At 37.0% G+C, this 11,851-nt stretch overlaps 1 protein-coding gene across 1 annotated transcript; it reads left to right on the top strand.

The window, feature by feature from the left end:
* The first annotated feature begins 4,407 nt into the window (after positions 1-4,407).
* Positions 4,408-11,630, top strand: LOC145502124 (carboxypeptidase B-like). The gene is made up of 8 exons (XM_081481403.1): positions 4,408-4,518; positions 5,217-5,315; positions 5,854-5,958; positions 6,752-6,877; positions 8,195-8,285; positions 9,522-9,733; positions 10,247-10,334; positions 11,443-11,630. The coding sequence occupies exons 1-8, from the start codon at positions 4,408-4,410 to the stop codon at positions 11,628-11,630; spliced, it is 1,020 nt and encodes a 339-aa protein (XP_081337529.1).
* The last annotated feature ends 221 nt before the right edge of the window (positions 11,631-11,851 follow it).

Genomic DNA, 11,851 nt, shown 5'->3' with positions numbered 1-11,851 from the left:
ACTCGTTCACTGGCTCTTGCTTATTATAAGCGTGTTGATTCTCAAATAACTTTTATAATGTGTTGTACGCTAGCAGGTGACACATTTCCTATATACGGATATATTGATTCAGAGTTCCCGAGTGAACAACATTAAGATGACAGCCAAGAACAAACAGTAGTCGGACGAACTTTTGCCCTCAATTAAACCGATTTTTTCAAACTTCTTTTTTGAGTCCGTGTTGTTGAATTGACTTTTAAGCAGCACTACAGGATGCTTTCCTTCACACTATGTAACATCACTTTATAAAGTTCAATTGCCATTGTAATATACTGATTCCTTTTGTATTCAGTCCGGAATGACTTAAGGAGCAATTCAGTCGGAGATTTTGCTAAAAGTTATGTTTTAGGCCTTCTCTTGGAAATTTTGAAAATATAAAATTTCAATACCGCCCAATGTGAGAGAAAATGGGTGATACGTGTTTATAAGTTAGTATCTCTTTTTGCACTAAACTGGACCTTGAAATTTCCCTCGGTAAAAGCAGATTTTTGTCCATTTCACCACCTCAAGATGTTGTCAGAGTAAACAATGTGAGTACAAAGGCTACAGTAAGGGCACTTCAAGCGATGTACTAGTCAAACAAAATCGTTGTCCTTTTCTTGCCCTATATTTTGTAAAGGAAAAACCTTAAATGAAAACTTAATGAACAGGTGGAAAAGGGAAGGAAAAGAATTTTAATTTTTTCTTTTGCCTTACACGTGTCATCTAGACAGAATTATTTTCGTTTTCAAGCGTTCGAAAAAAAAGAAAAATGCGAGCTCTTACACTCACGTTCGAGTGAAAAATATTCTTTTTCTTATGATTAATGAATAAGCTTGCCCATACTGGGCGCTTTAAGGGTTGCCTAGTGAACAAGAAAGTGTTATCCGATTATGAATTACAATTATTTATTCATCCGCACGAGTCAACATCTGATCTTTTCTGGGATGCTTTGAGGTTCAAGATTATTGGAGAAGGTTAAAAACTACGAGTTAAGCATCTTTAAAACTTCAAATTATAAAAGACTTCATTTCATAACATGCATTGAAGAGATTAGTTATTTATTTTTTTTAACTTATATTAAAAAGATCGATGGCTATACGTTAATTAAAGTTATAGCTTTATTTTTGACTCAAGTCATTAATTTTAGCTTGATTTGTACTCAGACGTATTTATAGAAAAACAAAACTGCGTCATTGTCCTTCAATATTGTCCTACTTCTATGAATATCGAATTGAGGAAACTAGAACTGCATCACTGAGCCCAGTATAATTTTAACCATCTAGACAACCATTTTTTTTAAATGATGTAAAGTCGCACATTTTCATCTTCTTACTCTGCCATCTTTAATCTGCATATTGTATTTTTCATGTTTTTATAGCTTTTTATAGCTTTTTCTCACCGCTTTTTACCCATTTTTTTGTATTGCAGGGCCTTTCTGGAAACCTCTGTTGTGATGAACGCACCCAGCTTAAAGATATATCATTAGTACATATTTCAAATGAAATACAATGAGAGTAAACTAGTCTTAAAATTAAAGTTTATTACATAATTTGCATATTCACAAAATAATTTTAATGCTTTAAGATGGAAACACGATGGAATATCAACCACAGTTTGGAAAAGTCTAACAGACAGGAGTTATACGCGAGTAACTCTGCTTGTTGCCATAGTTCAAAGAGCGATGTATTTCCTTTTTGGTTTGTTTCCAAGCAGTTAATTTGAAGTAGAAGCTCTAAATATTGTCTACATTCTAATATATGCTCCACTAAAGAAAATCCCTGAGACACAGGAACTTTTGGTATGATTTGATCATAACTGCCGGTCAAAGTTATCGAAGCCTTGAATGAATGAATGACAACTTTATTTAAGTCTCAGTCTTAATAGCTGAGCACAAGTGCTCTACTAGTTGGGGAGACTGAAATATAAAGTAAAATGCATTCACCCAAGATTTAGTAAAATTAAGAAAATATTAATATATTAAAATTGAATAAAAAAAAAAAGAACTAATTTGTTGATAAATACTATCATAATATTATCACCTAATAGTTATTTGACAACTAACTAAATAGATGAACAGTAAGAACAAGGCATACATCCCTCGTCCAGCAGAGAGCTACGTCAAACTTTCTAATAGTGTTTTTAAAGTTGTTCAAAGTTTTGGCAGATCTAATATTTTTAGGCAGTTTTGCCCATATTTTGGTCCAAGGTAGCGCGGAGAATGTTGACCATATGTTACTGTATTATATCCAGGAATGCTGAAATCAGTTTGTCTTAAGGAATAAGAAGTGCTATGAGTATTAAAAATGTTGCTAATGTAGGCTGCACGTAATTTGTGTTTGACTTTAAACATAAGGGTGCATACATTACGTTTCCTCATCGGTAGTAACTAGACTGATTTACAGCAGTTCAATTGTTTGATCGTGTCCTTAGCTGTACTTCTAGCTGATCTTCCAGCAGTAGATAATGAGATTTAGAGACAAACGTAGGAAAAAAATAGTTGCTATAACGTACAAAGCTATTTCCAATTTGTTTATAGACATTCGGTCATATGTCCTGAACATGACCCGCGCAAAGATAAATGGGATAAAGCAGGTAACCTATGCCAACATAGTAGACGACAGAGGTTATTAGGGAAAATATTATGAAGGGGAAGGCTACAGTTAAGGCAATACTTACGAGAAGACAGAGGCTGCCACAGTAGTGCTATCTACTAATTAACGAAATACAGTCTGACTTAAAAACACTTTTTTATGTTTCTCATCTTAGAAGAAAGCCTACTAATAAAATGCAAATAAGAAGCTCTGATTTACGATTTTGAGCGATATTATCGATCCGTGTGACTAGACAATCGATATTTTCCGATTGCATTGAGTGTGTGGATTCTTAATTCATGTTTGATCAGGTTTAACTTAAAATACGTAGATTATATTACAACAAAACTTAACGAAAAATAGCCTGTAAAAATATCTAGTTGTTTTTACACCTCGTATCTAACTGACAAGTATAAATTGATTAAATTTTTGTTATTACATGTATTTTGAACCCAAGTTGTCAATTGTGGCTCGATCTCCACTCTGACTTGCCTACTGAGTAACAAAATTGTTTGATTGTGTCTTCCAATATTTAGCTCTTATTAGCCGTCAGTGAAGAAGCAAAAACATGACTTCCATATATTGTTTTTTTTCGTTCAATGTATAATAAAACAATTTTTAGATTCGGTTTTTGTGATATCTAGAATAATCAATTCGACCTCGGCTGATAACCCTTACCTCGACCTTGATTATTCTGGATATCACAAAAACCCCATCCAATAATTGTTAAAACAAATTAAGCCACAGCTGCGGACAGAAAGGTAAAAAAAAATCTAAAAGCTTTAACGTGCAGAGTCTGAACCTTAACTAATCAGTGAACGCAGCTGTTAGCTTAGTTTCCCTTTTAGTGTATTCAGCTTTTGTCTCTTTTGACAACTACGTAAACAAAGCTCGCTGTAATCGCTGAAATATACCTTTAATTAACGTTTTACAATCATTGCCCCCTTACTGCAACGTGTGCAAATTGACAAGCGCGCAGGCCAGCCTTAGAGAGAATGACCAACCTAATTATCTTGATCCTCTTTTTAACTTGGCAGCAAACTTCTCTTACAAGAAGGTTAGAACTTGATAAATTTTTCATTCAGTTGTAAACTTGATTTATTTCCTCGGGAGCTGTAGTTGGGATGAAAGATTTAAATTTAGAATTTGACACCTTAACACATACTTATGTTTTGGTAGGCAAAGTGAAACCTTGATATTCATCAAAAATTCCTTCTACATACACACACACCAGGTTATTATTTCTCAACCTCGTGAAATTTTGTAAGCCCCCTGATCAAAAAACCTCTTCAGATTAAGCCGCTGAAATGACTCCCTTCCAGAATCAGCCTAAATGGCTTCATTCTTTGAGGGCCTGCCAGCAATTTGTTTGAACGAGCAAAACACTGAACCAAAGGAAGAAAATCATCAGGGAATTTTCTAGGTTTTGAAACTCGCCAAGGCCTGTAGGGAGGTCTAAATTTCACTGGGAAGGGGCGAAAAAAAAACTTCACTGAGGCTTCATAAAGTTTGTTACACGAGACGTTCAAACAGTAAATCAAATCTCAACAAATTTAACCCGTTTTTTTTCAACATTTTCCTTCGTAACAGTTTCGCCCTACTAATTTTCTCAATTGTAGGATTTATTTTTATTTTTGTCTCTTGTGTTTATCTACCTCAGTTACGTTTTTCCGTTCGTTTTACTTGAAATTCATTGCGCGGGTTCAAACATTTCTTTCAACTAACGATTCGATTCGGTTTCCGGCAGTCATTTCCTTTTTCTCAACTACTCTCAGCCTCCAGGAAAATCTTGGATATGCTTATAGCTAAGAGAGAAGTTTTTGAGTTGTCCCTTATTCTATTTTCCAGCGAGAAAGTTGCTCGAAGTGTTTCAGGATGGTACAGTCAATACCACGATCTTACTGGGGTAAACTTCTGAATACAGTCTTTATAATTGAACATTCAATTTCCAGCAGGAATCCGTTTGAAACCTCATTTGAGATCCTTCCAACTCGCACTGTAAGGCGACTTGTAGCATTTATTCTGAGCTTGCAGGACCGATAAAATTACAGAGCTTAAAGAAAGTATCATTTAAGCACTGTTCTTACATGTACACTGTAGGTATCATGTATCATGTAAAGCGTAGTTTTTAGCTAATTTTATTTCAATTTCCCTCCCTTCTTGTAACATTTCAACTTGTTATGTAGCACTGAGATCGAGTTACTTTGTTTTCCTCAAACCCTGCCGAGATTCTCGGGAAAGTTTTGTTAAATCTAACGTGCGCTTTTATTCATTGATTTATGGTAACGTAGTAATGGCTAAATCCTAATGTCGCCCAGCGGAAGCAATTGTTGCTTGCTCTCCCTCTAACCTGTGGTTATTTTGACTTCTTCTTGCTTTATTACTTTACACTAAACCTCAGCTATGTAGCAAAAAAAAAACAAACAAACAAAAAAAGAACACTTAATTACAACAAAACAACAACAACAACAAAAAAAACACTTAATTACAAGTCCCTTTGAAAAACAGTTAATTAGTTTTGTTTTCCCTCTGGGCCAGCGATTAAGTGTACACTATTAAGTTAAGTGTTTAATGTGGACATGTTTTATTTTACCTGTTTCACAGATCAATCAAAAGCTAAATGAACTCAACAGCACATTCGACAACGCGTTTCTCTTTTCTATTGGAAAAACCAGCGAGGGCAGGGGCATGATGGCATTAAAAGTAAGTTTTATAACTCTTCTTTTTTTTTAGTGTACTAGTATCAAGATTAATGCCGGTAAAGAACCCAATTGAAGACTCAAGTTTTTCCCAGCTTTTATTTTTCTCCAATTCTCCTGGCGTTGCTAAATGGATCATAAGCAATTAGGGACAGATCATGGAATATATCAGCTTCCTTTAGACCCTCGAGGTGAATTGTGTGTCTACATGCATTTAATAGTAAGATGATTCAGTAAAGGAAGCTCGTTAGAGACGAAGCGCCGTAAAACATTTAAATGGATACTTTTTTCACGGAGAAAAGTTGGTCCTAGATTGCCTCGACCATGCGCTTACATGTACTTTTTGAAAGACGTATTGACCAATCCCAGAGTACAAAAGAACTTTCATGTACGATTACTTTTGAATAACCAACTCGGAAGTATTACTAGTATAATTTCATTAATTTTATTTCGATCATAATGGATGGCGCAAATTCAAGGACAGGATCATTAAATATTGTTTCTCTTATATAAAAGAATGACATAATTTTTTATTCTCCAAGATAACAGGAGCGAAGAAAGTAAACAAGCCATTGTTTTACACCCAATGTTTAATTCACCCCAGAGAGTGGGTGTCAGGCTCGATGTGTCTTTACATGGCCGATGAAGTACGTAAGTTTAAAACTATGAAGCCAAATTTGAAATCGAAAAAAAGTTTTAAGATGCACTCCAGGGTCGGGTCCAGGATTTTCCTCAGATAGGAGGGGTGCGCCACTGTTTTACTTTATCACCAGTAAACCACATAGTTTTTTTTTTCGCAGAATACCAGTTATGTTAAAAAGCGCATGATATCTCAGGGAGGGGGTGCGCACCCCCTGCATCCTCCCCCTAGATCCGCCTCTGTACTCCACTATCAATATACATAGACAATTTTAGCATTCACATAGGGTTTATAATACAGGCCCAGATGGGGAAGGGCTGAAGGTTGGAAATTGGGCAATATAAATATAACAAAACGTTTTAACAATGTTTGCATAAGTACAACATGTTGTTTTCTGGTAAAAAAAAAAAGGCGACTTATACGACTTGACCAAGCCTCAACAAGCCAAAGTCACAATGATGTTCCGATTACAAGAAGTATTACACGTTCACAGTTTCGTTTTGTACTTTGTAAGTAAGGAAGTACGTAAGCCGTACAAACAAATGTGAAAGTTATAATGAATTGTTTGTGTTTTCCGCAAACTTTTGTTTGTGCTTCTGCAACGATAAAAGGAGTCAAAAAAGCAACAAGGGTGGTTTGTCTTGTTATAAGATAAATGTGGTATTTCATATTATTACATTTTACGTGCTTGCCACGTGCTAGACAAGTACTAGACACGTGCTTAGACACCTCATTTGCCGCGAGTAACGCTACAAATACAATGATCGAGCAGTAACTTATACCAAATACTTCTTTTATAGCTGACTAAAAACTATGGAGTGGATTATAAAATCACTGCCTTGCTTGATAAAATGGACTTCGTTATTCTGCCAGTCGCCAACCCTGATGGTTATGCTTATAGCTGGTATATGGGAGGCAAAAATGACGTAAGGTTTCTTTGAATAGTGTTATAGGAATGTAGGCTACAAGTAATAAATCAAGTTTGACCACGTTCAGACCTAAACACCGAGAAGAGAGTTGAAAATACGACGCGCAACGGAGTATTTTTGACAAACTTTAGCTAACTTTAATTCGAGGTGTTTGGAAATGTTGTAAAATACCGTCTTGAATGTATATCTTCTCAATCGAAAATAAAACTAAGGAGAAAACGGAGAAATAAAATCATAAAAAATCTGTGCTAATTAGGATCAGATATCCAAACACCATCACGGTCATGTTTTCCTTTGTTTGAACTTGATGAATTATTAATGAGTTTGAGAAAACAATTTAAGGTGGCTCGATCGGATTTTTGAGTAACGATATCATTCGACTGTGAGCTACTAGGGCACCACCATAATCAATCTGACAGAAAATCAAACGTTACCGGTGTACTAAACAAAGATGAAAGTTTCAAATGGGTTCATTTCATCAGGATATGAGTTAACATAGCAACGAAATGACGCCATACCTCGTTTTACATAAGACCGAATAACTTGCCATCAAGAAAACATTTCGATCTCGGACTTGACATAGTTATCTTAATGATGGCAACTTTTTTAAAAAAAAATCTATAAGAGCGTTTTGGACAAAATTGCGAGTGAAGTTTCAAGCTGTCAAAATACAATAAAAATGAAGCTGTTTTAAAATGTTATCGCACTCTATGTCCACGAGGCTTGACTAAATGGTATTCTAGTCTTAAATGATTGATAATGGTGGTGCTCTAGTCGCTCAAAATTGGAAGGTATCGTTATTCAAAAATCCGGTCGAACCACCTTAAGTATAGTAAACTGTTATCATTACAGTGGCACGTACCCGATAGAGCTGTTCCAATGCAGGTTCATTGTAGATCATCTTCTGTTGTATGTACTTTGATAAGTTTCTACTCACGAGGTTTTAAAATGGTGCCTAGATAAACAAGCCCCAGCCCAGAAACTGAACTTCCTTACAAAAATATAATGTATTTGTTCAATATTTCGGCCCAGATCATGGCTATTTTTTATGGAAAAGAAAAATAATAAACACAACGTTGCGAAAGTAGTCACATGACCTTGTGCCACACGTCAATATACGTTGCCAGGTAACACTTTTATCGATAGGGATGTGTGTTCTTCCAGGTTAAAGTATCCGATCATCAAAAGCTGCAACTGACGAACGCGGAAACTTGCAAAGTCGCCAATTAGCACTCGGCCCTCGGCACTCGGAACTCTCACCTTAACTTATCTCTAGTAAATTTATAACAGATAAAATGCTATTTTTTTTTGCAGTACACTCGTTTATGGGTCAAAAATCGTCGTCGTGTGTCAAGGAGATGCCATGGTGTGGATCTAAACCGAAACTTTGGTTACGCATTTGGACGTAAGCAAATATCTTTAAAAAAAATCGTTGAGAAATTAAAACACCCTGCAAGATAGCGCGCTATAAGAAGCACTCCTCAGTTTAACAATAGACCTCACCACGGTTATTTGGAAGCCATCTTGACGGGTTGACAACAACGTTTGCAATTGCAGTGTTTATATCAAAATCAGATGGCAAATATATTCAAATGAATTCTGAACAATCTGTGAATAGTAAAGTAAAGATACTAGACAAGGTAAAGGTAGAGTCTGTACACGAGCCACGTGGCCCATCAGGCTGGAGCGTATCCCGGTTTTTGTAGCATGAGGCGACTAGAAGTACTTCTACTCCCCCCTGGATGGGATGCTAGTCCATCGCAGGGTTACCCTCAGCATTAAGTTCGCCGGTACCCATTTGTACACCTGGGTGGAGAGAGGCACTGCAGGAGTGCGGGGTTCGAACCCGGACCACTCGATCCGGAGACGAGCGCACTAACCATGAGACAAGGGATTGCATTAATTAACCACATTTGAGTGATGCAGCTGTGAGTGATGTACATTTTTCTATGATTTTTTTTATCCGCGAAATGGTAAGTCCCGGCACTTCGCAAAAACAAAAATCAAATATCACTTCACAGAAATCTAGAGCAAACCACAGAACTAGCACGAGCTGTTGACGTAATGATATGACGCAAGCAAAAAAAAAAAACAAAAAAAACAAAACAAAACAAAACCTTTTGGTTAATCAAAATGACCAAGTGACTGTACCTTGTTTTCTGGCGGTATCACCTGAAAGAAATACAGTACTCAGTCGTTCTCCCAGATGCCCACTCGTGTTTCTGTTAAAACAATTAGATAACGAGCTTTACATTTCCATGAAGTGATAGTTTATGTGGCCGAAAGAAACGTAGGAAATGCATTATAAATCTATCAGCGTTCAATCTGATCACGAATGCCGTTCTCTTATTGGCTACGCTACTCACTATCTACTTTGTTGTAAGTAGTGAGCAGTCTAGAAGTTAGCGGTTGTTAACAAAATGATGCACGGTTCATTTATGAAGTGTCTGTGAAGAGGATTTAAATAAAGTTTTGAGCGACTAGTAGATTTATACTAAAACAATTTGATTATTCGCTCGCGATTTCTATGCGTGGTAGTTGATTCGGGCTGCTGCGCCCTTGTCAACGATAGACCTCAAGCTTGCGAGACATAACTTATTTGTTAGATAGATATAAATTTTTCTTTGAATTGCATAAATAGACAAGATTGATGACGAATCAAGGAGGGACCCTTGCAGCAAAACATACATTGGTCCCTATCCTTTTTCCGAGCTAGAGACAAGGAACATCCGGGACTATCTGACGAGTCTTCGCGGGAAGTTGAAGGGCTTCATCGACTTCCGCGCTAAAGGCCGCAGCTGGTACTACCCCTGGAAATATACATATGAAGATTCCGCAGATACGAAAGAGCAGGTCTGAGATGTAAATATTTAGAGGAGCTCAGTCACGGTATTTTGAGTTATTTTGGCCACATACAAAATTACCTTTAAATGGTAAGAAACCTGAAAATAACAGTTTAATAAGATAGAAGAACACCAAAGAGATAATGATAAACTATAAAGGAACAAGGATGGCTAAGGATGGAGAAGATTGACACGGATTACAAACGACGAATTTGAAAAATTGGGGCTAAACTTTTCAATATGCGCAAACCGCGACTGAGCTCCTTTAACAATTCTTGGGGAGGGAAAGGGGAGTTTTCTCCCTTACAAAAGCTAAATAGGTACGTGTGATGCTTACGAAAGGTTTTGGACCAGGACTCGGCTTAAAACAGAGGCCCAAGGTATCTCGGAAATGGCTTGTTCCATGGGAAGAAAGTAACACTTGGCAATGCTGCGTGACAAAACGTATTGCGTCACATACGATACTGACTTTTCTACTTTTTTATTTCTGTAATATTTTTTGTATTTTTTTTTGGTTTTGTAGAAGCGGGTTGCCGTGGCGGCGGTCAGAGCAATATATTTTAACGGTGGATACTACTCAAGTTATATGAGTCATTCAGCAGGCTTAGGGAGTAAGGGAATTTTTATTATTTCTATAGTAAATGTAAAGAGAATAACCTGAGTAACGTAATAAAGAATATAACACAAACAGCGGTGATAAACGTTGTATTCCAACACATTTTAATGTAGAACTTGACGTTTCGTATGCTAGTCTACATACATTTTCAAAAGTGACCGTTACAATTTTTTGAAAACTATATATCGTAAATATTAGGGGTCTGCGCCTCAAGTGGGGAAACTAATCTAAAGCAGTACGTTAACTTGTCTAGAGATCATGAAGAGTAACAGCTAATAAAGCAACAACTTCTCACTACTGACATTGACATTAAGGGAAGGCTTTAGCTCTTTAATGAACAGTGTCTCTTTAATTTCGCAATGAAAGTCAGTTTTGCCGGGCGCTAGGATGCCAAAATGATCCCAGTTTATGCTGTGACCAGTGGTTTTCACATGATCAGCAATGGCTGATAAATGGTCAATTTTAGCGAGGGCCTTGAAATGCTCTGTTTGGGAGTTTTCGTTTTGCTTTGCCAGCGTAAAATTCCGTCCGTCTCCCGTCGGTCGGCAAAAAATCTTCACTTGCAATTCTCGGCTAGTGTGTAGTGAATATAGATCAGTCTCCGACAAGATCGGAGCTTGTCGGGCGATATCTGACTGTGCTAGATCTCAAAACGTCTTGCCGGGCCTTGTCGCGCTCCTCAACCAATTAGGAAATGTCATGAAAGTCACGTCAGTGTAAAAGACGCCGTCTTGATTTTGGATGACTCGGCCCCAGGCCTCAACGCGGCTAGTCTCGACAAAAAATCGCCCAGTGTGCGGCAAGCTGATGGCTCGACAAATTTTAACCCAATTTGACCCGATAAAAAAAATCTGCAGTTCTACGACAAAAAAATCGGTTAGTGTGCGGCAGCCTTAATTTCCCGATCGGTCGTGTCAAAATTGTCTTGCCATTTATTTTCTGACCGAAATCTCCGTAATTTTGGGGTAAATTGTAAACAGCCCCTATTTTCATTTCGCACTATCTTTCTTTCTCCCCGTTGCTTTGAGTATTACTAGAAAAATGCCCCACTGTTGACCCTTATTAAACAAACAATAATGAAACTAACTCTTACTATTTTTCAGTTCAAGCCGGAGGAACCTGTATGGACTGGGTATACGGTCAGTTGGGCGTGAAATATTCGTTCACAGTTAAGCTGCAGAATCGTTATGGTGGTAACGATGGGTATAAGCTTCGGCCGGCGTTCATTCCTGCTACAGTGAAGGAAGCATTCCTTGGAGTTAAGACGCTTGTTAGCGCTATGAACGTGTAATCAAGTTTTAGCTCGCGCCATTATGTAGTACATGTATAAAGTTAATATATTGCGTCACAATAAACATGCTACTAGAATGCCAAATGTTGACTTTTTATTCTCGAAAATTTGAAATAATGTATGAATTAAAAATATTATGAGAAAAACCATTCAAGTACAGTGAAATCTTCGTGAACCGACACAAGTTACAATCTCATCACTATAAATAATGATGTAACAAA

Source organism: Orbicella franksi, chromosome 11 (genome assembly GCF_964199315.1).
Source record: "Orbicella franksi chromosome 11, jaOrbFran1.1, whole genome shotgun sequence".
Taxonomy (NCBI): Eukaryota; Metazoa; Cnidaria; class Anthozoa; order Scleractinia; family Merulinidae; genus Orbicella; species Orbicella franksi.
This window is presented reverse-complemented; position numbering and strand designations above follow the sequence as displayed.

What these genes read in the sequence shown, in the direction of transcription:
- LOC145502124 (XM_081481403.1), top strand. Translation starts at nt 4,408, where the DNA reads ATGCTTATAGCTAAGAGAGAAGTTTTTGAGTTGTCCCTTATTCTATTT. An exon ending in GTCTTTACATGGCCGATGAA is followed by an intron (nt 5,959 to 6,751) that starts GTACGTAAGTTT and finishes CTTCTTTTATAG; the next exon opens with CTGACTAAAAACTATGGAGT. An exon ending in CCGCAGATACGAAAGAGCAG is followed by an intron (nt 9,734 to 10,246) that starts GTCTGAGATGTA and finishes TTGGTTTTGTAG; the next exon opens with AAGCGGGTTGCCGTGGCGGC.